At 36.2% G+C, this 26,376-nt stretch overlaps 1 protein-coding gene across 15 annotated transcripts in view; it reads left to right on the top strand.

Annotated features, from left to right (window-relative positions):
- The window catches only part of RFX3 (regulatory factor X3), a 289,212-nt gene that overhangs the window by 40,162 nt on the left and 222,674 nt on the right, over nucleotides 1-26,376 (top strand). For 4 of the 15 annotated variants that reach the window (XM_079927666.1, XM_079927668.1, XM_079927658.1 and 1 more), the window contains exons 2-3: nucleotides 1,001-1,068; nucleotides 17,859-17,932. The exons of 1 other annotated variant lie outside the window; for it this stretch is intronic. In XM_079927666.1, coding sequence (XP_079783792.1) covers nucleotides 1,025-1,068; nucleotides 17,859-17,932 — 118 coding nt within the window. In that variant the 5' untranslated portion in view covers nucleotides 1,001-1,024. Of the gene's footprint in view, nucleotides 1-995; nucleotides 1,069-5,886; nucleotides 5,925-9,760; nucleotides 9,892-13,574; nucleotides 14,015-17,858; nucleotides 17,933-18,956; nucleotides 19,006-19,894; nucleotides 20,245-26,376 lie in introns of those variants that run through there. 10 more of the 15 variants (XM_079927659.1, XM_079927669.1, XM_079927670.1 and 7 more) reach the window with 10 other exon arrangements.

The raw sequence follows: 26,376 nt of genomic DNA on the forward strand, positions 1-26,376 counted from the left end.
TGATTACTTTAGTGATCCTTGTCTTGTCATGTTCAAGTCACCCCGAAAATGTGTATTTAGACTGTTCCCTGTTCATATATACTCAGCTGTGCCTGTTTGCTTTGTTATTTTTCTGAGTTTAATGGACCGACATAAAAATTTATGGCAACTGTCACTTAATGTCACCTTTACCTTTAAAGAAAAAAAGAAAACAAACAAAACTAAATCACGCCAGGCAGCTATGATGCTGTTTACAGTTGACTAAATTATCAGAATACTTTGGACTAAATTTATCTCTGACATCATGGGCCAAATTTAGGGCAAAAACGGTATGAACATATATAAACAATATACTTACTTACATTTTTATATGTAAGTGTTACCCTAAATTTAATTTATTAGCCAGTAAAAATCATTAGTTTTAAAATAACATTGCCCATTTGTCTTTCAACCAAAGATTTCTTTTTAAAATTTCCATAAAACTGAATAATCATGTATATCTTATTAATTTCTCTGGTTTGTGACCTGTTTGTATGTTGTTTCTGCTTGTTTATTTTTAAGAAATAAATCTTATTTAATTATTTTTAAGGAATGAGCAAAGTTATGTCAGCTGCTAATCCATTCTCACTTTTGCCTCTCTATATCAGGCTGTTCTCAAAACTGGCTGGTCTCTCATCTTCACAATTTAAAAGCATAGGTTTTTTCAGAGAATTCTTCTCTTCATTATTTTCCCTCACTTAAATTTTTCCTGATTATTAGATTAATATGTTTACTTGAATTCTGATTCTTTGAAAAGTAAAAGTTCTCCTTTTCTGTAAAATCAATATAACATTTTTTTTTTGGCTAAATAGGAAACTTTAAAAAATATAGTTATACAAAGAAATACTTTAAAAATAATTCATTTGTATGGTAATTAGTATTTATCCACAAATTCAATAATTTAAAATAATCATATATCTTCTAGATATCAAAGAATTCATTTTTAATGTTAACCTAATTCTTCTTGCTTTTAACATTTTAGGCCACTTGGTCATTCTGGCATTTTATGGTAGAGAATACATTGAGTTTGGCTCATGGAAAGAATATGAGGTAATTGATCCATGTTCTCTATAAATTATGAATGTACACAAAACATAGAGTATTTTAATATGTCAAATATGGCGTCTCATGTCTGAATTTTTTCAGTAACTTTTTAAAATGTGAGATTTTGAGATAGGTTTTTCCTTTCTTGATGGTTGACAATAGCTAATATGGTAAGGAACTTTTCTTTTACTACTTGTATATGTTTAAGACAAAGTATTGGAGCTGTTCCTCACATTATACGGTTACAGTTAATATTTTTAAATGCTTCAGATAGCTTATTAGGTCTCTGTGGGGCTAAGAAAACCTCAAGAGAATGCGTCCTTCCTATCCACCTCCCCAGCCCACCCGAAGTAGGATTAAAGGCATGCTGCATTGAAAAGTACTAGCAGCTAGTGCAGGAAATAGTGTGAAAGGGCATTGAGGCTCCTATAATGTGAAATTTCTAGGCACTTCTCAGGGTGGTCTAATGAAAACAAATATGAGCCTCATATGTTAGTCTTTTGCTGTCCCTTTGGTACTCTTGTGTCACCCTACATGATGCCTGACTTTGGCATTCTAAAATGGCACTCAGCTAAGTGCATATGCCACATTCATATCCATAGTTGTTTCATGGATTACCAAGCATCAATCCTGTATCAGAATTAGTTCAAATTAAAGATAGTAAAATATAGCAGCTATCCTTATGAAATTCAGCCAATGACACAGGAGTGTGAGAATCAGTGGGTACTAACTATTGAGTAGAGTAATTGGCTAACATACTGCTGATGTCATAATTCCCCTACTCAATAATGGGTTGGTTATGTAAGAAGGTGCAGCAGTTTGGTGTGTGAACTTCTGCTTCCACTACAGCAGTACTTTAAAGAGGCTTTCCGTTGGCATTCAGAAAGGTGAAAAGTGCAGAGGTGGTAGTGGGAGGGGCATCAGAGGGATAGGCATAGAGTCTGAGTAAGCTGTTCATCATTATTGGTTTTTGAGATTATGCTTGTACCCGAATTGAATTACTTTCTTACCTTCCCACACAGTTGGAATGCAATTGAAATGCAGCCCATTCAAGGTGGTAAAACATTGCTCTTTTAACATTTCTTCAGTCTGCAGCTTCTGTGGGACGATAACCATACAGTTTGCTGGTTAAGAGACTTAACCAAGACTCAAGAGAAATAAACTGGAGCTATTTCCTCCATTTCAAACCTGTGGTTTTATAAAAGTCCACCAAAGTGTGCAAAAAAAATTCCCCTAACCACTTTTCAAAATTTTTTATAGATATAAGGTTGCAGGAAAGATAAAGTAAATAGTTTGATGTGTAAGACCTTTGTAACATGATTTATAACAAAAACTATGCATTTATGTATAGGTGTTATAATTAAAGAGCTATAATCTTTATCACTGATAGTATATTTAAAGAGACTCAGTGCCAACTCTTTCAAATAGTTTTCCTAAGAAGTTTTGCAGCTTTATCATATTTATTAAATCATTTGAGTTGTCTGTATCTAACAAATGAATGATATTCTTTTTCCTTATCATTCATTTTTCATGATTGAGGGTATCTGGTATGGGCATCGATAACATACCTAATAATTGTGAAAGCTCATGTGGGCCTAGAGAAAAGAGTGTCCATAGTGTACTTCGATTAAAAATGCTTGCAAATAATGTTTATTAAAAATAGGTTAGTGGGGCTTCCCTGGTGGCACAGTGGTTGAGAGTCCGCCTGCCGATGCAGGGGACATGGGTTCGTGCCCGGGTCCGGGAGGATCCCACATGCCGCGGAACGGCTGGGCCCGTGAGCCATGGCCGCTGAGCCTGTGCGTCCGGAGCCTGTGCTCCGCAATGGGAGAGGCCACAACAGTGAGAGGCCTGCGTACCGCAAAAAAAAAAAAAAAAAAAAAAAATAGGTTAGTGGAAATTTAAAATAAAAAACCAGTGGATATTTTGGTGGAGTCCTTCTTTTGGGTAAGTTGTAGGAGATGAACTCAACTTGAATTATCCTGAAAAGCCATAGAAAACAAATCTATATGTGCTGCCCTTCCCACTTTTTCCTTTTAATCTGACTTTTGGGCTTTCATTTTGATAGCCTTAAACTCCTTTGTTATATGTGAAATAAGTAAGTTGTCTTGGGAAGGGGAGGGGTAGGGAGGGAAAAGTGTTTTTACTTATTGCATGGCATATGGGCCGTTAATTATAATATACTTTATATTTACATTGTAGATCACACTTTATAAGGTTCTTTTGTATGTACAGCACCTTATCTAACTTTCTTCCTGACTAGTTATATGGGACCATATAATGGATGGGAAAGCCGAGTGCAAGAGAGGTTAAGAAACACCTTTGAGGGCTTCCCTGGTGGCGCAGTGGTTGAGAGTCCGCCTGCCAATGCAGGGGACACGGGTTCGTGCCCCGGTCTGGGAGGATCCCACATGCCGCGGAGCGACTGGGCCTGTGAGCCATGGCCACTGAGCCTGTGCGTCCGGGGACTGTGCGTCTGGAGCCTGTGCTCCGCAACGGGAGAGGCCACAGCAGTGAGAGACCCGCGTACCACAAAAAAAAAAAAAAGAAACACCTTTGAAAACTGTTGCACAGCAAGTAGTTGGAAGATCTAGCATGTGCACCCAGGTCTTGTGACTCTTAATCCAGTGTTCCTGTCCACTATATTAGTAATTTTCAAATTGTATTTTCCAGTCAAAGAAGTTCTTCAGGAGCCACCTTGGGTAATGTTGGTGGCTGCAGAGCATGTCCATTTTTGTCTCTTTTTCTTTTGAGGCTCTGAGTAGTATTTCATCAGAAGTAAGCTTTTAGAGCCATTGCTCTGTACTATTTTTCTTTGTGCAAGGACTAAAGAGAAGCAAACTATATCCCTCTAAGTGACAATCAAGGCTGTATACCTCTTGTCCTACTGGCATTGTGGATCTAGAAATAAGAATTAGACTGTTGGCATTTTCTTTACTTCTGCTCCTTGTCAACTAAGTACTTACTGAATATGTACTGAACACAGTATGCAGGATACACAAGTTACTAGCTTTTTAGCAGGGCCAATGACAATTGGTTTTAAAATAGTAATATAGTTTTTTTAAAAATTAAAATAGAAACTTCATATTAAACATATCTTGGTCATAAAGTGACATTAATAAGCATCACCATTTCTATATAATTTAAAATATTGCTTGTACTTAATAATCCCAAGGCCGGTAGTTAAGCATATTTGTTCTTAGAAGTAATTTTCACAAGCTATTATCTATGTATAGAGTCTTGAAAATGCTAGATTATAGTAGCATTTATGAGTATTGCTAATAGTGTCACAGAATGGTTCCTTCATCATATTATAGAATTCTAGAGTCTTTGGTAATAATGGATTCCAAAATATGTTTTCACCTTACCCAAGTATGCATTTAAGCCTTAATGTATTGTAACAATCTATGAAATTACATATGTGCAAATAGAAAATAAATTCCATCAGTGGTCAACAAAAACATCATGAAATTTAATAATGGTTAAGAGTTTATCACACAAATTCAAGATAAGAGTAATTGTTATGGAAGCAACCTAAGTGTCCATTGACAGATGAATGGATAAAGAAGATGTGGCACATATATACAATGGAATATTGCTCAGGCATAAAAAGAAACGAAACTGAGTTATTTGTAGTGAAGTGGATGGACCTAGCGTCTGTCGTATGGAGTGAAGTAAGTCAGAAAGAGAAACACAAATACCATATGCTAACACACATATATGGAATCTAAAAAAAAGGGTTCTGAAGAACCTAGGGACAGGACAGGAATAAAGACACAGACGTAGAGAATGGACTTGAGGACCTGGGGAGGGGGAAGTGTAACCTGGGACGAAGTGAGAGTGTCATGGACATATCTACACTACCAAATGTAAAATAGATAGCTAGTGGGAAGCAGCCACATAGCACAGGGAGATCAGCTTGGTGCTTTGTGACCACCTAGAGGGGTGGGATAGGGAGGGTAGGAGGGAGACGCAAGAGGGAGAGGATATGGGGATATATGTATATGTATAGCTGATTCACTTTGTTATAAAGCAGAAGCTAACACACCATTATAAAGCAATTTTACTCCAATAAAGATGCTAAAAAAAAAAGAATAATTGTTAGACTCAAATCATAGCATTGTACACATTTAATGTGTCAACAGTTTTGTACTTTTTATTTAAAACTTTTTTTATTGAGATATAGTTGATGTACAATATTATATAAGTAACAGGTGTACAACATTATGATTCACAATTTTTAAAGGTTATACTCCATTTATAGTTATTATAAAATATTGGCTGTATGCCCTATGTTGCACAATATATCCTTGTAGCTTATTTATTTTATACATAATAGTTTGTACCTTTTAACACCCTTACCCCATTTTGTCCCTCCCCTTCCCTCTCCCCACTGGTAACCATTAGTTTGTTCTCTGTATCTGTGAGTCTGTTTCCTTTTTGTTATATTCACTAGTTGCATATTTTAGATTCCACATAGAGTGACATCATACAATATTTGTCTTTCTCTGTCTGACTGACATCACTTAGCATAATGCCCTCCAAGTCCACTGCTGTTGCAAATGGCAAAACTTCATTCTTTTTTCTGGAGTACTACTTTTCTTAAACTTAGCCATTGAGCTCTTAGTTTAGAGTACTAAACTAAACACTCTAAACTAGTAATGTTTGTTTTCTCCACAGTTCATTCTGAACATGGAACAATTAGAGAGGCACTGAAAAGGGCAGTAAAAATGGATATATTGGCAGGAGTGAGGAAGGATTCAAGAAGCATGGGGGGAATCTGTTTTCAAATTTACTTGTATTTCTCTTTATTTTTTATTACAGAATTTCAGCTAAAAATCAATAAAGCAACAAAATGACAGGTATGTTAGATCCTTAAGTTATCTCCTTGAAAGACAGACCTAAGTAGAATGAGCTTGAATTATAGGAAGGACGATTTTAATTTGTCATAAAGAAGATATTCCCTAAAAGTGAGTGGCAATAGAGGGATATTTGGGATGTCATACTCTATAAAGATCTTTAAGACTGGAATAGTTATCTATTCAACTAAATATATGTTTTATCCTTGAAGTCTCTACCAAGCTGAAGGTTCTTTTAGCTGAAGCTGCTAATTGCTAATTGCTGGAAATTAGCTAATTAATTAGCTAATTAATTAGCTAATTAAGCTGCTAATTGCTTGGAAATGTATGCAATATGTATATAATTCTCTTATAACTAAATATGATATATGTAGTTTATGGAGATCCTTATATTATTTTTCAGAGATAAATTAAGATAAAAATTGCAAGTACATTGCAAATTTGGGATTATAGAAAGAACTAAAGTACCCTTAATCTGAGAGATAATATATATTCCATATTATTATGTGTGATTTAAAAATACTTGATAAAAAATGCAGAGGAAGGCAGCCATTAGTCAAAAATGTGAGAATGAAGCTATGTCCTTTGGCAAGGTGGTTTAGTGCAAACAGCTAATGCATTTATGAGTTAGTCAATGCATTTATGAGTTAGTCAAACCTGAGGTCAAATCATGGTTCACCCACTTATTAATTCAATATTCTTATGTAATATGAGGATAATAACTGTTGCCTTGCAGCCTTGTGAAAACTAAATAAGGGATATATGTGAAGTACATAATGCAGTGCTTGGTACATAGTAGTGCTTAATAAATGATACAGGCATACCTTGGAGATATTGCAGGTTCAGTTCCAGACCATTACAATAAAGTGAACCTTGCAGTAAACTGAGTCATACGAATTTTTTGGTTTTTCAGTGCATATAGAAGTTATATTTACAGTATTCTGTAGTCTATTAAGTATGCAATAGCATTATGTCTAAAAAAAATAATGCATACCTTAATTTTAAAAAATACTTCATTGCTAAAAAATGCTAACCTTCAGTGAGTCATAATCTTTTTGCTGGTAGAACGTAGAGGGTCTTGCCTCTATGTTGATTGCTGCTACTGGTCAGGATGTTGGTTACTAAAGGTTGCAGTGGCTGTGGCCGTTTTTTTTTTTTTTTTTTTTTTGTGGTACGCGGGCCTCTCACTGTTGCGGCCTTTCCCGTTGCGGAGCACAGGCTCCGGACGCGCAGGCTCAGCGGCCGTGGCTCATGGGCCCAGCCGCTCCGCGGCATGTGGGATCTTCCCGGACCAGGGCACGAACCCGTGTCCCCTGCATCGGCAGGCGGACTCTCAACCACTGCGCCACCAGGGAAGCCCTGGCCATTTCTTAAAATAAGACAACAATGAAGTTTACCATCATTGATTGACTCTTCCTTAAACAAAGGATTTCTCTGTAGCATACAAGGCTGTTGGATAGCATTTTACCCATAGTAGAACTTCTTCCAAAATTGGAGTCATTCCTTTCAAAACCTGCCATTATTTTATCAACTAAGTTTACGTACTGGTCTAAATCCTTAGTTGTCATTTCAACTATTTTCATAGTGTCTTCACCAGGAGTAGATTCCATCTCAAGAAACTACATTCTTTGCTTATCCATAAGAAGCAACTCCTCATCTGTGCAACTTTTATCATGAGATTGCAGCAATTCAGCCACATCTTCAGGCATCACTTCTAGTTCTCTTGCTATTTCTGCCACATCTACATTTAATTCCTCTACTGAAATCTTGAACCCCTCAAAGTCATCCATGAGGGTTGGGATCAACTTCTTCTAAATTCCTGTCAGTGTTGATATTTTGACCTCTTCCCATGAATCATGAATGTTCTTAATGGCATCTAGGATTGTTAGTCCTTTCCAGAAGGTTTTCAGTTGACTTGGACCACATCCATCAGAGGAATCACTATCTATGACAGCTATAGCCTTATGAAATACATTTCTTAAATAATAAAACTTGAACGTTGAAATTACTCTTTTGATTCATGGGCTGCACAATGGATGTTGTGTTAGGAGGCATGGAAACAACCTTAATCTTGTTGTATATCTCCATGAGAGGTCTTGGGTGAGCAGGTGCATTATCAATGAGCAGTCATATTTTGAAAAGTATTTTTTTCCTGAGCAGTAGGCCACCACAGTTGGCTTAAAATATTCAGTAAACCATGTTGTAAACAGATATGCTGTCATCCAGGCTTTGTTCCATTTATAGAGCACAGGCAGAGGAGATTTAGCAGAATTCTTAAGGGCTAGGATTTTCAGAATGGTAAATGAGCATTGGCTTCAACAAAGTCACCAGCTGCATTAGCCCCTAACAAGAGAGTCAGCCTGTCCTTTGAAGCTTTGAAGACAGGCATTGACTTCTCTTCTCTACCTATGAAAGTCCTAGATGGCATCATCTTTCATCATAAGGCTGTTTTGTCTACATTGAAAATTTTTTGTTTAGTGTAGCCACCCTCTTGAATTATCTTAGCTAGATCTTCTGGATAACCTAATGCAGCTTCCACATCAGCACTTGCTGCTTTATTGACCTTGTGCTTTTATGTTACTGAGATGGCTTCTTTCCTTAGGCTTCAGGAGCCAACCTCTGCTAGCTTCAAACTTCTCTTCTGCTGCTTCTTCACCTCTCAACTTTCATAGAATTGAAGAGAGTTAGAGCCTTATTCTGGATTAGGCTTTGGCTTAAAGGAATCTTATAGCTGGTTGATTTTCTCTCCAGACCACTAAAACTTTTTCCATATTAGCATGAAGGCTGTTTCACTTTTCATTTGTGTGTTCCCTTTTAATTTGTGTGTTCACTTTTAATTTCCTTCAGGAACTTTTCCTTTGTATTTACCACTTGGCTACTTGTTTGGTACAAGAGGCCTAGTTTTCGGCCTGTCTTGGCTTTTGACATTCCTTCCGCACTAAGCTTAATCATTTCTAGCTTTTGATTTATTTATTTTTTTAATGACTTTTGTTTTTTTTTTTGATGAGGACCATTTTTTTAAAGTCTATTGAATTTGTTACAATATTGCTTCTGTATTATGTTTTGGTTTTTTGGCCTCGAGGCATGTGGGATCTTGGCTCCCCAACCAGGGATCGAACCCACACCCCTTACATTGGATGGTTAAGTCTCAACCACTGGTCCGCCAGGGAAGTCCTGCTAGCTTTTGATTTAAAGTGAGAGATGTGTGACTCTTCCTTTCACATGAATACTTAGAGGCCATTGTAGGGTTATTAATTGGCCTAATTTCAGTATTGTTGTGTCTCAAGAAATAGGGAGGCCCGAGGAGAGGGAGAGAAAGAGATGGCGGAACGGCTGGCTGGTGGAGCAGCCAGAACACACACAAAATTTGTCAGTTAAGTTCACCATCTTGTATGGGTGTGGTTCATGGTGCCCCAAACAATTACAACAGTAACATCAAAGATCAGTGATTGCAGATCACCATAACAATATAATAATAAAAAAGTTTGAAATATTGTAAGAATTACCAAAATGTGACACAGAGACACAAAATGAGCACGTACTGTTGGAAAAATAGCGCCAATAGCCTTGCTTGACGCAGGGTTGCCTCAAACCTTCAATTAGTAAAAAGCGCGGTATCTCCACGTGCAGTAAAGCAAAGCACAATAAAACAAGGTATGCCTGTAGTTCCCTTCATTCCTCCATAAGTCTTAATGTTTGTTTAGGAGTTTGGATCAGGAAAACCAATAGAACAGGGAGGGGATGAAGGGGAAAATTGAACTTCAGTCTTTTGGGATATAAGATTCAACATACTTCTTGCATTTACTATTTAATTTCTCAAATTTCACTTTGTCCTGCAGTGGTCAACAAGAATTTAATTGCTTATTATATTAAGGAGACACCAGTTTTGGTCCTACCTTGAGCAAAAACTTCAATATCAGACTCACTCTTAGGAAGAAAGCCATATGGAGTTGTAAGTAGGAAACCACAGGTGAAGCAGAAAATATTAAATGTCTTCAGATTTTAACTTCTGGAAAACTCACTTTTATTGAAAGGAAGTAACTGTTTACTTAAAAGTTCAGTGTGACAGATGCATTAGTTTCTTGGAATTTATGGTCAGTCAACTCTCATTTTGTTTTAATTAGCATAATTATCTTAGGTTCCCTTCTGACTGCTATTCACCCCTATCCTTCCTGCTCCACCCCCTACTCCCCAGCTATCCTACATTATCGTCACTTCTGAATTTCTAAAGGCTCTTCAAATAGCTAGTTTCCCTAAGTTTGTGGTAAAACTAATTTAACTGCAAAACCTGAACAAAATGACGTGAGGTACTTAAGGGTCTTTCTTTACCCCACTCTTTGAACATTCATTCATTTAGCTACAGAAGTGTTAATGTGAATGGTTATGGGTTGCTGCCCCAGATCCATCTGCAGTGTTGTGTATGGTATTGCTTTCTAAAATTAAAAAAATTCTGAGTCATGTGACATATCTGAGCCAGTGGCTTCCAGTAGGGGGTTGTGAATCTGTTTCATTTTTCCATTTTATAGATGAGAAGACTATGCTAGAAGAAAGTAAATTACCAAGGTTTGAATGATATATTAAGATGTTAAGTAAATTATTCAGATAATGCATAGTAAAGCCAAATTTAAACCCAGCAGTCTTATACCAGAGCCCATACTCTTTTTTTTTTTTTTTTTTGCGATATGCAGGCCGCACAGGCTCAGCGGCCATGGCTCACGGGCCCAGCCGCTCCGCGGCATGTGGGATCTTCCCAGACCGGGGCACGAACCCGTGTCCCCTGCATCGGCAGGCGGACTCTCAACCACTGTGCCAACGGGGAAGCCCCAGAGCCCATACTCTTAAACTATAAGGACAAGTGGGCAGCTTGGCCACCCAGTTGCCAAGGCAAGATTGAGCTTAGTTGGCACCAGTATTCATGTCTTGAGTTGACATAATTACTAATCTTTACTAATATAAGGAGGCATATACCTAAATATCTGTAATGGAAGATAATCTCCTTATAATTTGGATGTGGGTATGGACTATTAAGCTTTTCTACATATTTGGGTATACATATGTCTGATCATAGATTTCCCCTAGGTATATTGGAGCCCAGCCACAAAGGCTTGTCTCAGGTTGAGGTAGAAAACTGTCTAGTTTCTCCATTGTCCGTCCTCATTATTTTATATTATCTATATCTCACTAAGTGCTAGAAATTGTTGTTTTGACTTTTTTCAACAAATTATTAATGCCTCTATGTTGTAGGCTAGAAATACAATGTTGAACAAGAAAATCATGGTCCCTTTTTCAGCAGGGGACAGTTGTCATTGTGGATGGGACAGTTCTTGGTGGGTTATCCTATGTTGTAGCATGTTTTAGCGACTATGGGCCAAAATGGCATTAGAACCACTTCCTCTCCCCAATCACTGTGACAACAGAATGACCCCAAAGGTTTCCAAAGTCATCAGGTAAGGGATGGTGGGGTGGTGTAGTGGTCTATCTTGATGTTATTCATACTCAGCCTTGAGGATAGTAGCTGCCCACTTGTCCATGCGCTTTGTCCACACACTATCCAAGTTGAATAATTGACTTTAAGCATTTCTTTTTCTAGAATACAGGCTTCCTGCAAGTAAATAGAGCTGAGAGAGCTACAAAGCAAATAACTAAACTGGTTACACTCCGGGTACAATGGCTAAACTGAAAAGCAAGATTAGTTGTGGATAATGTTACCAATGGCTAATTGAGAATTCTCCTTATACTGTAAATAATGAGCATAAGTTAATAAACTCCCAAGTTAACATACCAAGATGATGCTATATTTTTTTAAGCTATAGAATCTAAGTCTCTAGGACTTTATATATGCAAATTATTTCTTAAAGACATACAGCACATTTATGCTAATTATATTTTATAGCACAAACATTTCTGCTTTGCTTTTATATTTTTAAGAGAAATTTTTAACAAAATTACAAATTTAAATAATTTGTAAATAGAAACAACTATGAAGGATTTATGACTTGAATTTGTCATTTGAAAGAGGAATAAAAATAAATTTTCATTCAGTATCCATATTAACTGCCTTTTAATCAGTATTTTATATTAAAAGTAATAACATTTGGAAGTTTACAGAGCCTCAGGCTTATGACAGTTGCTGTTTAAATTACAATAATTTTATTGTATTATGATTACCAAATTTATTTATATGCTATAAAACATTCAGAAAATCCAGAAAGGTACAAAGAAGGGAGTAAAAAGAAATTATCATTCATTATAATAAGACCATTATAACTCATGATTCAGTAGATGGATTCAAGATTAGATCTTTTAAAAAATGAAGGTACTTTTCTGATTGGAAACCATTTTGCGGATGAGGAAGGTGATGAATTGCTCATGTTAATTAGATATGTTTGCTGTAATTCCAGTTTCAGCTGCATATAAAAAAAGAATTGTGAGAGAGATTTATTTTTCTTTAATTTAGATGAGAAATACTTATCAAGCACCTAGTATACATTAAACATTCAAAATGGATTTTCCACTTATTAGCTGTGTGACTGTTGGCAAGTTACTCTAAGTAGTCAATTTCTTGACTCAGTTTATTTATTTGTAAAAGAGGGATAATAACTACTTTGTTGAGTTATTGTAAGGGTTAGTTATAGTTTAGTTGAAGTATTTAGCAGCACCTGACATATAATTAGACAACAATGAATCATTAGTATTATTGTTTTTATTCTTTATAGTAACAATACATAATTTTAGCCCATTACTATATAAAATATCATTGCTGTGGTAGTAATTTAGCATATGAGGTAATTAACTGTGATTATTATAATTTTATTAATAGAGAGAATGGAGCCTAGCTAGACTGACTATACTTAGGATCTTGTCAGGTAAATATTACTTCCTTATATTTGTATAGCAGTTTCGTTTTCAGAGCTCTTTCTCATTTCTTGTTTTATTTGCTCTGTACAGTCTTCCAGTAAGAAAAGCAGGGCCTGTATAATTTTCCATTTTGCAATTGAGGAGCTGAGGCTTGTAGAGAATGACAGACTTGCCAAGGTCATATGGCTTATAAGTGGTTAATCAGGTTCATTTCCTTCCACCTATAATTAAGATTCTCACTGAACCTAGATTGACCTTCAGTATGGGAAAGAACAGAGAATAGAATCTGACTATAATTGATGAGTCTTCATTTAACTTTAGCCATTTTATAGTTTCTTGTGTTTGCTCCCATTCCAGTCATCTGAACACTGGCTTTAATGTTTTAGTAGTCTATTATGTTGATGGTGGTTACAATGAACCACATCTCTGGATATTCACACGCTTGTGAAGTCTCTTTCCTTTCAATCTGGACTGGGCCTGTAGCTTATTTTAACAAACAGAATGCAGCAGAATTAGAGCTGTCTGAAGTCTGGGCATAAGCCTTAAGAAAGCCAGGTAGCTTTTGCTTTTATGTTTCTGGGAGACCTGAACCATTATGTCAGAAATCTGGCTACCTTCCTAGAGAGACCATGTGGAAATGAGGCCACAAGGAGAGAGGGAGAGGGAGAGAGGAAGAGAGGGAGAGAGAGAGGGAGAGGCGGGGAGAGAGAGAGAGGCTCTGAGGTTACATGGAGACAGAAGCCCAGTCACCCTAATCCTAGTATTCTAGCTGAGCCCAGTTCCTACCTGCTAGCTGAAAGCAATTGTGTGAGTGACCATCAGCAAGATGAGCAGAAGAACTAGCTGAGCCCAGCCCAGGTTGCAGAATTATGAGCAAAAAAAATAGTTTTTGTTTTTGTTTTTCTGAGCAATAAGTTTTGTGGTGGTTTGTTACACAGTAATAGAAAAGCCAGAGAAGCATGGCAGTTTACTTGAAAATAAAAGTCTTGCTAAAGGGTGTTACCCTTTCTTGGCCTATTTTGACAGTTTTGGTCTTTTTCTGGTTTGCTAATGTCAGGCAGTGTTGAAGAGAGAGAATAGTAATGAATAATTTTTCCTTTCCAGACGCTCATCTTACTGAACCTTTAAGTACACAGGTTTGGCCGATACTTGGGTAAACCTGAGGTAAACCCAGTCTCTCTGTGCTGAGTCTCTTCAGAGAAATCTCAGGAGATTGGGCTGCTTCCTATTTTCAGGTCTCTGATTCTTCTTCTCTGTTGAATTTCCTACTCCCAGTCTTTTGTGACTCTCTTTATCCCTGTCAGAGTTGAAATGGATTTGGCCTAGGTTAGCCAGCTAAGAAAAGATGGCATAGTTTTCCTTCCTCTCTTGAACTTGTTTCTGTTGTCCACAAAGACTTGGGAAGACTTTTGGGACTCAGAGTAAAACTAAGACATGGACTCACCTCAGTTTCTGATCACTTACATATTACTTAACAGGAAAGATATGCTGCAGTGAAACATTACTCATGCAATTTATCTTTTCCCTCTCATAGATCAGTTTCTTCCTATTTAACTATAAATACTGCATATTTTATTTTCCCGTATAATTAAAGTTATAAAATTATAAAAATAAAAAAAATTGCAAAATGTTTTATAAGTTTCTGCCAGAGATGAGAACCAGTGATCTAAACGCTTATTAAGAATAATTGTTCAAAAACAATTTTGTTGTTGTTTATGCTTTGTTTTAAAAAAATACATGAAGATAGATTTAAAATATTACAAAGCTTGATTGGCTTCCAAATTGTTGGAGTGAGGGCCTCAGTGTACTCCCTCTCCAACACAACAAAAATGCAAAACAACTAAAATCAACCATTTCGGAGTTCTGGCAATTGATCAAAGCCAGAGAATGAACTGAAACTTGTCTATCCAAGAGAAGACTACTGAACCTTGAGATGACAGTGGCATCTAACTTGTGCCCACTCCCATTCTCCCTCCTTCCCCAGCTTGTGGTATAGTAGAAACTGGCAGCATTGCAGACAGTGGAGAGATCTGACCACTTTTGGAGATCCATGAAAAGCACCATCCCTAGATCACAGTTAATATTTTGTCCGAACTTGTATCTCCCTGGGAAAACTCAGTTCTCAGAGAGTGATTGGCTATTGATTTGACTTAGAGCTCAGCTCAGTTGGGGGGAAGAAAATGCCTACCCCCTGGGCTTTACTGAAACAATAGCAACTGTTGGCAACATCTCCACTGTTTAAGGCTGTGATTTCACGTGCGGCAAACAAGAGCCTGGCCAGGAATGTAGAAGGAAATCCTGGAGGATTAGCCAACCATAGGGAACTTTGAAAAGCTCCAACATATTTCTAGATATCTAAAAGATTGCAGATGTGCAAGGCTGTGCATATGCCCAGGAAAGACCTGGGAAAGGAGAGGATCCACCTCTGGCTGACCTTGAGGCTCTGTGCAAGAAGGAAGTGAAAGCTAGGGCTGTCTTACAAGCTAACTGAAGTTTGAAGTTGTGGCTTCTCACGAAGTTTCCTTTAGCTTTGGCAAAGGGTGGAAGATATACAGGCAAGACATTTAAGGAAATCTTCTGACCAATCACTGGTTGACCACTAAATTATACTGATGCAGGAAGCCAGGCTTAAAAACGAAAAGAAGAATACTCAGTGGCCACATAATACAGGGACTACAGAATTAGTTCATGGAAGTGCTAAACAAATAAGCAGCACCAAGAAAAAGAAGAGAACTAGCGAGAAAAAAATCTTAGTGGGGCAGTGTAGAAGATTCTGCCACCAGAATTGTTAAAATACATTATCTAGATAGCTTGATAACTATCTAGTTAAATAGATAGTTTCAGATACCTATTTAGATATCCAAATAGATATCTAAAACTATCCAAAATGTCTAGTTTTCAACACAAAAATTATGAGAAATAGAAAAGTATGCTACATACATGGGAAAAAAGTGAAAAACTAGCTAACAGAAAAGTGTCCCTGTGGGCCTAGATTTGGACTTAATAGGCAAAGACTTTAAGTCAGCTATTGTAAATATGTTTAAAGAACTAAATGAAACCATGTCTAAAGAATTAAAGGAAAGTGTGAAATATCTTACCAAAGAGAATAGCAATAAGCATAGAAATTATTTTAAAAGAACCATATAGAAATTTTGGAGTTTAAAAGTATGATAACTAGAGTGAAAATTTTACCAGAGGGGCTCAATAACTGATATGAGTTGGTAGAAGAAAATATTAGTCAACTTGAATGTAACTTAATAGAGATTATCCAGTGTGAGGAGTAGAAAGAAAATGAAAATGAACAGAGCTTCAAGAGACCTATGGGACACCTCAAGTGCACCAACACACACATAATGGGAAAATGGGAGTCCCAGAAGAAGAGCAAAAAAAAAAAAAAAAACCACAAAAAGCAGAAAGGATGTTAAAAGAAATGACAGAAAACCTCCCAAACTTGCTAAAAAAATACTAATTTACGCATTAAAGAAACTTAGTGTACTCCAAGTAGAATAAACCCATCATAGTCAAATCATAGTCGAATTTAGACATCATAGTTAAATTTACGAAAATGAAAGACAAAGAAATCTTGAAAATATGAAGAGAAAAATAAGATCAATAGCTGACTTCTTATCAGAAACCACGGATGCTGGAAGACATTTTCAAAGTTGAAGGAAAAAAGCTGTCAACCAGGAATTCTGTATCTAGCTAAAATCTCCTTCAAAGGTGAAGGAGAAATTAAGACACTTAGAAATAAACAAAAACTGAGAGAGTCTGTTACTAGCAAATGTGCCCTATAAGAAGTATTAAAGGGAGTCCTTCAAGTTGAAACAAAAAGACACTAGTCAGTAAACTTAAATCCACATGAGATAAAGAGCAATGGTAAAGGTAACTACATAGGTATTATGAAAGACATACATATAAAAATACATATAGATGCATTTTTCTTTGTAACTTATGTTTTAAAAGACAACTGCATAAAGCAATAATAATAAAACTGTTGATGGGTTTATAACACATAGAGATGTAGTTTGACAATAAAAAGGAAGGCAAGGGAACAGAGGCATATTGGAGGAAAGTTTTAAGTTATTATTGAAATTAGGTTAGTATATATCCAGACTAGAATGTTTTAAATTAAAATTCTAATTGTAATTTCCAGAGCAACCACTAAGAAAATAAGTCAAAAAATTATAGTGAAAGGGACAACAAGGGAATGAAAAAGATACACTAGAAAGTATCTGTTTAACACAAAAGAAGGCAGGAGATGAGAAAAAAAAGATATTACAGAGCTCAAATATACCCTTAAAGAGTAGAAGTTATAATGTGTAATTTCCATGTAAAATAATATGTTTTTGTAACCTTTAAGGAATGTTACCAGTAGAGAATATTGGTCAATGGATCCTCTTTGGGGCTTAATTTTTTGATACTATTGGATACTTATCGATAGATTTTAAAAATATGGTATTTTTACCATAGTGAAAAATGCACCAAAGTGAGATCAATGTGAAAAGATTCCATTAACCCTGAGTTCTTAAAATGTAGCTTTGTTTCCCGGGAAATGAAACAGTAATGTATGGAAATGAGAGATTCTCTTTACTTTGTTTGTGAAAGTTTGGGTATGGAAAATTTAGTTCTTCCCCTTCCTCTAAATTTGGAAAAGAAACGATGAGAAAAATGCTTTGGAGAAGAGAGGAGATCATGGGAAAAAGGCTTCTGGAGATAAATGCACGTAGGAAAGGGTTGTCAAAAAGAAAAATGTTCTGGACAGAATATTTTAGAAGTCTTGAGAGGTATTTCTGCCTGCATTTTCCATATATTGTTGATTCTGTTCTCCATGGGTACCCAGCCCAAATGTATATGTGATCTCATAACAAGGATTGTTCATTGTTCAAGCAGCCACGCTTATAATGTCTTACATATGCCTTCAGAAAATAAAACCCATGTTTAGCTTTATAGTGTGAAGAAAGTTTAATTATATCAAACAATACCTGTAATCTCCTTATTATAGGAAAAGTGATTAAATTGAATTTTCTTATTACTGATTTAAACTATCATTTAAAAATGCAATTCTCAATCTGTTTTCAGTCCCAGCACAGTTGAAGAATGTAGCACAGTTGCATCAGTAATGATGGCTCACTCAACTGGGAGCATCTCTCTGGGTGAGAATAAGTAATATTTTAAAAGTCCTCCAAGTAATTCTGTTATGGTGTACCTCCTTTCCATTATAAGTAACAAATTTAAATCATAGATTCCTAGAATTTGATAGAAATTAGTGTTATTAAGAGGTTATGATGATTAAAATTGAATCTAGTAAGATTATTTTGTTTCTTAAGCAAGTTACAGTGAACCTTTTTAGTACTTTTTCTATAAGCTTACCAAAGTTTTCAAGACATTTTTATTCCTATGTTTTTTTCTCTAACCAGATTAACCATTTTTTAACTGTACAGTACAACACGTTAACTATTTGCCCATTGTTGTGCAACAGAACCCTAGAACTTTTTCAGCTTGCAAAACTGAAACTTTATACCTGTGAAGAATAATTCTCCTTTCTCCCCTCCCCTCAGCCTCTGGTAACCACCATTCCACTTTCTAGGACTTTTACTATTTTAGATATCTTGTAAACGTAGAATCATGCAGTGTTTGTGTTTTTGTGACTGTCTTATTTCGCTTAGCATAATGTTGTCAAGGTTTATCCATGTTGTAGAATATGACAGGACTGCCTTGTTTTTTAAGGCTGAATAATGTTCCATTGTACAGGCATACCTCATTTTATTGTGCTTTGCTTTATTGTGCTTCTCAGATATTGCTTTTTTTTTTTTTTTTTAACAAATTTGAAGGTTTGTGGCAACCCTGCATTAAACAAGTCTGTCGGTGCCATTTTTCCAACAGTATTTGCTCACTTCCTGTCTTTGCATCACATTTTGGTAATTCTCCCAATATTTCAAGCTTTTTCATTATTATTATATTTGTTATGGTGACTTGATTTTCCTATTGCAAAAGGTTATGACTTGCTGAAGGCTCAGACGATGGTTAGCATTTTTTAGCAATGAAGTTTTTTAATTGAGGTTTATGCATTTTTTTAGACATAATACTGTTGCACAGTTAATAGACTGTAGTATACTGTAAATGTAACTTTTATATGCATTGGAAAACCAAACATTCATGTGACTCACTTTGTTGCAGTATTCGATTTATTGAGGTGGTCTGGAACCAAACCCTCAATACCTCCCAGGTATACTATTTATCCATTTATTTATTTATTTAAAATTCATTTTATTGAAGTATAGTTTTTTTCAGTTCTCTTTTATTGAAGTATAGTTGATTTATAATGTGTTAATTTCTGCTGTACAGCAAAGCGATTCAGCTATACATATATATTCTTTTTCATATTCCTTTCTATTTTGGTTTATTACAAGATATTGAATATAGTTCTCAGTAGGACCTTATTGTTTATTCATTCTATATATAATAGTTTGCGTCTGCTAATCCCAAACTCCCAATCCATGCTATCCATTTATTTATTGATGGGCATTTAAGTTGCTTCCACTTCTTGACTATTTTGAATAATGCTGTATTGAACATGGGTGTACAAATATCTCTTCAAGATCCTGTTTTCAATTCTTTTGGATATATACCCAGAAGTGGGATTGCTGGATCATTTGGTAGTTCTATTTTTAATTTTTTGAGCAACCTCCATACTACTTTTCTTAACAACTGCACCATTTTACATTCCCACCAGCAGTGGACAAAGGTTCCCATTTCCCTGCATCCTCACTGACACTTGTTATTTTATGTTTTTTGTTTTGTTTTGTTTTGTTTTATAGTGGCCACCCTAACCACTCCTAGGTTATGTTAGGTCTTTATTTACTCCTAAATCACTTTCTAAAGAACAGAATAGCTACTTTAGGAGATTTCCTATAATTATTACAAATCTTCACACTGCTCCCTGATCTCAAATACTAGAATACTACTTGGGGCTAGTGTTTTAAACATATTAGATTGAATGTGTAAAACTGGACATTTGAATTACTTCATATTTTACCAGATATGATCCTCTTTGCTTTTGGAATTCATATGATACTATGTTAGACATCACCACGTTATAAGGCGACGATAAAATGCTTTTGTCACTACCTGTAGTTTCTAAAATGGTAAGTGTGCTTTAATGGCATCATCATAGTGGTGATTGCTGTCACTGGGTGGCTTGTCTGCTCTTGTTTCCAAGCAGTCCATAAATGCCGTATCTTTGGATGCTTTTCTTCAGCGTATACCTAATGTGCTTCTTTGACGCTCTCTGAACATGGTTTTCTCCATTTCACTTACCCTGTTGTATCTGCGTATGAATCTTTCTGTCATCCATTCTCCACAGATTTCTTGCCTAAGTGGGGTTGTGTTGCCAAAAACTTTGCTTCAGTGATGGTAGAGCAGCTCTCTTCCAGTGCCCTATATTTGATGAGCTAGCCATTTAATAGTAAGTACAGCTTATGGATGATGCTTACGATCATATTCAAAAGAGAAGATACAATGCTCATGATCCATCTAGTCCTCACAGCTGAATAAATTGGGGCATTTTCTATTTTGTGGACATGTAGATTGATTGGGAGCTCAGCGTTGTTTCTAACTTGTCTGTGACTCTTCCAAAGATCATACTGCAATGTTATAAGTTTGGGGAAAAAAAAGCCACTTTGAATTTGGGGGCAGATCTGTATTCAAGTCTTGACTCTGCGGCTTGGTTGACTGCCTTAAGATATGTTTCTTATCCTCTCCGACTCAGAAATCTCATATGTAAATTGCAGACAGTGATACGCAAACTTTTATTTTAAATGCTTCATTGATATAGTAAGCTTGTGTTTTTAGGAAGTTTTTTTTTTTTTTTTTTTTTTTTTGCCCCGTTGCGGAGCACAGGCTCCAGACGCGCAGGCTCAGCGGCCATGGCTCACGGGCCCAGCCGCTCCGCGGCATGTGGGATCTTCCCGGACCGGGGCGCGAACCCGTGTCCCCTGCATTGGCAGGCGGACTCTCAACCACTGCGCCACCAGGGAAGCCCCAGGAAGTTTTTTAACCAATTCTACCACGTTAGAATTTTCCTCTTAAAAATAGTGAAGGTGAAGGGATTTTTAGACTGGTAATACTTTTATAACCAGTATCTGACAGGAGATCTCTTCTGATGAGTTTGGTTCTCATAGTTTGTCCATTAATTGAAAAAAGTCAGTTAATACAGATCATAAAAGATGATGCATACATCCCACTAACATTTTAATTCAAAGCCTATAAATAGACTGTCTTTTGATTAGGGCCAAGGCCTTTCCTTATAGTATGGGTTTGCTGACTGGAACAATAAGTCTTTCTTAAATCTATATTTATAACAAATCATTTCCAGTTTACATTTTGTTTCTCTAGATTAAAACTATAGAGAGTTGAAAAGCAATGGTTCTCAAAGTGTGGTTCCCAGACCAGCATCATCAGTATCACATAGGAGTTTCTTAGCATGCAAATTCTTTGGTTTTGCCCCCAACCTACTGAATCACGCTAGGAAGATGGAGATCTGCAATCTGTTTTCTCAAGGCCTCCATGCTAAAGTTTGAGAGCCACTATTCTATATTTTATGATTTCCACCAGTTTTTATATTTCTCTTACCCATGCCTATGTCAACAGCACTGTTCTGTAGTGATTTGCCTTTATCAAGTCTTTCAAAGCTTTTTTTTTGACTTAGTTTTTAAAGATACATTAGCTTTTGTTTTTGCTTTCATTGTTTATCTAATATGTAATTAAATTTGTTAATTACAATAACAATAAAACTCCCCTAATCAGCAAATACTACTGATTTGGGGAGAAGATATACTCAGCATTAGGGAGCAGAAGTGAGGGGCATACCAGAGAGTAGTCTGCATGCCGTGAGTTTTCAGCACACCACGGGCATCTGTCCGTGTGGTTGCAGAGGAAGTGGAGAGTGTGGGTTCAATTAGCAAGTTGGGTAAATGAAGCTGGTCAAGAGAGCTTCTCATATTTATTTTTCTGTGTAAACTTACAAATTTCTCTGATCCTTCCCTTTATAGCCCTTAATTCAGTACTTCTATGTTAGACTTCTGTCTGTTGATCTGTAAGTAGTCTTCTTGCTTAGAACCTGGAGTTTGAAATGTGTTTTTGATAACTCATAAATCTCTTCGGTTGATGTGGAGGAAGCAGAGAACCCACCCAGCAGCTCACATGGAAGATGTGTACCTATTTTCATTGACACCGAGCAGGAAACTGCAAAACAGCTAATACTTGAAGTAGAAAACAGATAGAAATGTTGTTTCCTAGCCTGAGACAGTAACTTTTGCTCCAGTTTTTAGTGCTTACTTTGATTTGGGAGAAAGCAGTCATGTGTGGGGATAGTTCAATTCAATACATCACGATGGCCATTCCTGCCGAAGTGCAGGTGAAATATTTGCCCACCATTGAGATACAAAAGGGGTTATGTAAGTCAGTCTGGAATCTGGCCTGCTGAACTGAAAACAGTGCTGTTTGGCAACATTCTGGATGGCGTTTTGATTGAGCTGCTTTTCTAACTGTACGTTTTAATTATTTTTATATTTTTAGCCACATTGCTGATTTCACAAAGAGAAAGGGGGTAAATAGCCTGTCCGTATCACCTCTGGATCGTATTGTTGCTGCAACAGTTGGGTCATAGTACTTCTATGAAACACGATTAGAAAACTACCTAATACAAAGAAAATAACTGTCGTATAGCAATATCAGGATACTGTGACAGTGGTCCAGTAAAGCAGCAGTACTAGTCCCACTGAAGTTCAGATGCAGATTTGATATTTGCTTAGTATTCATTCTTGAGTGACACAGTGACCCAGTCATTCCACTAACAAAACAATAGCTGTTATAAATCTGATTAAAAAAAGAAGTGACTGTTGCTTAAGATAGACTGAAGTTTTGTTAAAGATAGGCTCTAAATCCATATATTTTATGTGCGTAGCATAAATTGTGAGTCTCTATTTAAATTCCACTTTGTTGTCTGGAGAAGGGTTTAATAAAAGCAATGAAACTTTAGTTTCATGCCAAACTAAAGTAAAAGGAGAACAAAAATTAACATAATAATTATCGAATAAGTTTTGAATGGTAACTGTAGACTAATGACGTATAACTGTTACATAATTTTATTGTTACAAATATTCCTCTAGAATGTTATTATCTAAGTTTTATAGATGGGTAAAATGGATTAAGAAAACTGGTGCCTTGCCCAAGGCCATGAGCTAGGATTTGAACTGTGGCAAAGCCCAAGCTTTTAAATACTACTTTACACCTTAATATCCGGTGCTTTAATATTCCTGGCCTGCTTTCAAAAACTTCTCTCTTCCTGTCAATTCCAGAGATAACATTCAATAACTTGACAACAGTGACCTTTCTAAACAAATATAGAGTGTTACAGAACCAGGTGGCCCAAGATTATATTTTATTTTTCTGGCTCAAAATAAATTCCCTGCTCTTGGAATGATAAAGTCCAAAAAAGACCCTTCTGTGTCCCAGGACTTCATCAGGCCACATGGCCAGCTAGTGCCCTTTTTCATGAGCCAGTCACGAATACAGAGCCTTATGTCTTTATACTGTAATTTAGATTAGGGCCTAATGAAAGGGCAAGAAGCTGCTTTACTAAATGAGATCATTCTGGCTTTCAGAAATGGCAGTGCATTTGGTTAGAAAGATTCTGAGGAATTAATGACAGAAAGGCAGTACTACTGTCTGGCCTATTAAGTGGATGTAAGCAAGGAGAAGGCTGATTCATAATTTAAACTCTCAAATTAGGCATCTTTTTTTCCATTGAGATTCAAGTAGAATTTTTTTCAAGTAGGATCAAGAAACCTTGTTCTTGATCAATCAAAATCTGGGTGGAAATCTTTTTGACAGTCGTAGACAAATATCTTTGGAAAATAAATTCTGTATTGGAAACATAAGTTATGTCATATGGAAGCATAAACGTGATGCTTTTATGAGCTCACTTACATTTAGTAGATTTCAGATTTAGAGAGACCAAGTTACACAGGGTAAGCATAGAAATGTTTCAAAGATATATTAAAGCCAACTTGTAATTGACAGTAAAAATTACAGTGACAGACACTGGACGTGGAGTCAGGAGGCCTGTGTTTGAGACTTTGCCATTACTCTGAAGGATCCTAAAGCAAGTGGTTTAAATTCTCTGTGAGTCTCAGTTTTCTCATTTGTAAAATGAGGCCAGAATAATATTACCTGCCTGCCTTGTTTCATTACAGGGTTGTTCCGAGGACCAAGTGAGGGGGCACGTAACAAAGTTATGGCGATGTATAAAGTTACGGTGGCATCTAGTACATAATGGGAAGTGTCCTCAGTTGTGAGTAGGGCAGGCCTGCATTTGGAATTGCTCTATTAGTAGTTTGGTAATTTGTGCCAAGTCACTACAATCTTTTTTTTTTTTTTTTTTGGGTACGCAGGCCTCTCACTGTTGTGGCCTCTCCCGTTGCGGAGCACAGGCTCCAGATGCGCAGGCTCAGCGGCCATGGCTCACGGGCCTAGCCGCTCCACGGCATGTGGGATCTTTCTGGACCGGGGCACGAACCCGTGTCCCCTGCATCGGCAGGCGGACTCTCAACCACTGTGCCACCAGGGAAGCCCCGTCACCACAATCTTGAACCTTATTTCTCTCACCTGTGTACAATAATAATCCGTCTCACAGAGTTATGAGAGTTACATTAGTTGTAGATGCTATTTTTATGTTTTTATAAAATAGTGATCAACTGGGAATTATTATCTTGAACAGATTTCAGAAAGTTAGAAAAGAAATAGCCACAGGCTTCTTATCTGTTCCCAAATATCTTAGCAATATAAATAATACAAAGAATATTAGAATGATTGCCTCCTAATCATATTTTTGTCATTTCTGCTGTGTATGTGCATTTGGATAACACTGTCACCAGCATCATCAATTGTAAAGGATGGCAACCATCACTCAATCTTGATAGATACAGATTTCTAAAAATGTAAAGCCAGAGAAGAATTCTGCTTGGAGGTAGTATTATGTTACGAAAAGAACCTGGGCTTTGTTGTCCAAAGTTAGGATGGAATCTTGATCCTGTCAATTACTAGTTTGGGGACAGTGGAAAATTTACTTAATGTTTGGCGTAGCGTAGCTCCTTAACTATATTATTTCTTTACCTATCGCACAGGCCATGTCTGTGTCTATACCTTAGCCATTTCCCCATGTGATTCTTGGATCTGAGATGAGTTTGCTTTTTATGCTGTTATCGCTTCTTGACCTTTTTCTTCCTTGTCTCCTACAAATACAATAGTGATTCCTTCAGATGGAAGGGAGGAATTGTAGCAAATCAGAATCTTGGAACTGTGGGTTAGGTGTAGTTAGAAAAGACTTCTCCTTAAGGCTGGTTTAGGAACTTAAACATGAAGCTATTATTTTTAAAACTATAATTCTGTTAGGCCATTTGTCAAATTTTTTCTTACGTGATTGAGTTTCAATTTATCTTTGTTGGTCTTGCTTATGTTAGGGGTACATGTGTTTAAAAAATTCATTAGACAGCTAAATGGGCAGTGTTTTAATATGGAATTTTAAAATACTATTAAGTGTATTCCTGTGAGAAGAGCTCTTCAAAAGAAATAGCAAGAAAATAATGTTTTATCACTGAAAACTCAGTAAGAGCAAATGTAGAGAATGTTTATGTTCATAATTAAGAATAATGACCTTTGAAAACTTTTAAGAACACACTGTTAAGAGATTCCATAGTTTATATATTGATGATAATAAGCTTGGGTTTTTTTTCACTTATTAAGAGTGTTCTTTTCATTCTTATTTGATATCCAGGAAATATACAAGTTGATCCTTAAATTTAGAAAAAGAAAATTCAAAACCAATTAGCTGTTCAGTTCTAGATTCTAATGGACTAGATTGAAAAATGGAAGATTGGTAGATAAAGACAATATTATACAACATAGAAGCTGGTGATTCAGTGTGAATTTTCTGTCATTTATCAGCATTTTAACTTTGGAACGTGTTTTTCTTTCTTTCCTTTTGTTAATTAAATAAATGGCTAAAATGTCTCCTTTGATCATCTTAATGAAATTTCATTGCAACCACTAGTCTGGGGTTTCAGTTGAATTTTTTTAATATGAATTTATATAGAGAGGCTTTATATCTGTCTAAATTTTGGCTACGCTAATTAGAGGATGGATATTACAAAAAATTGGCAGTCAGTTTTTTTAAGTATTAAAATGAATTGGTTAAGAAAAGGGATACAAATGTTTAGTGTTACATTTTTCAGCTTGTTTTTACATTGTCCTTCAGAATGTTTAATATTTTGTAATGAGATTTCTTCTTGCAAAAAGAAAACAATTGGGCAAAAATATGAGAAATGTTTTCAGTTTTTCAAGGCTAATGTTGACTTAAATAGGTCTAGGTCTTCATGGTTGACAGCTGCAGATAATTAGCTTTTCTTTCTTAACAAAGAAAGCAAATGGAGCTGCGAGACATTCATTGCCTTTTCTGTCATCATCATAATAATGTATGTATTTAACTTCTGCAGTTCCTTAAATTGATTTAGTGCTAAGCTGCCTACATTACATACAA

Source organism: Stenella coeruleoalba (assembly GCF_951394435.1).
Source record: "Stenella coeruleoalba genome assembly, chromosome: 7".
NCBI classification, from domain to species: domain Eukaryota; kingdom Metazoa; phylum Chordata; class Mammalia; order Artiodactyla; family Delphinidae; genus Stenella; species Stenella coeruleoalba.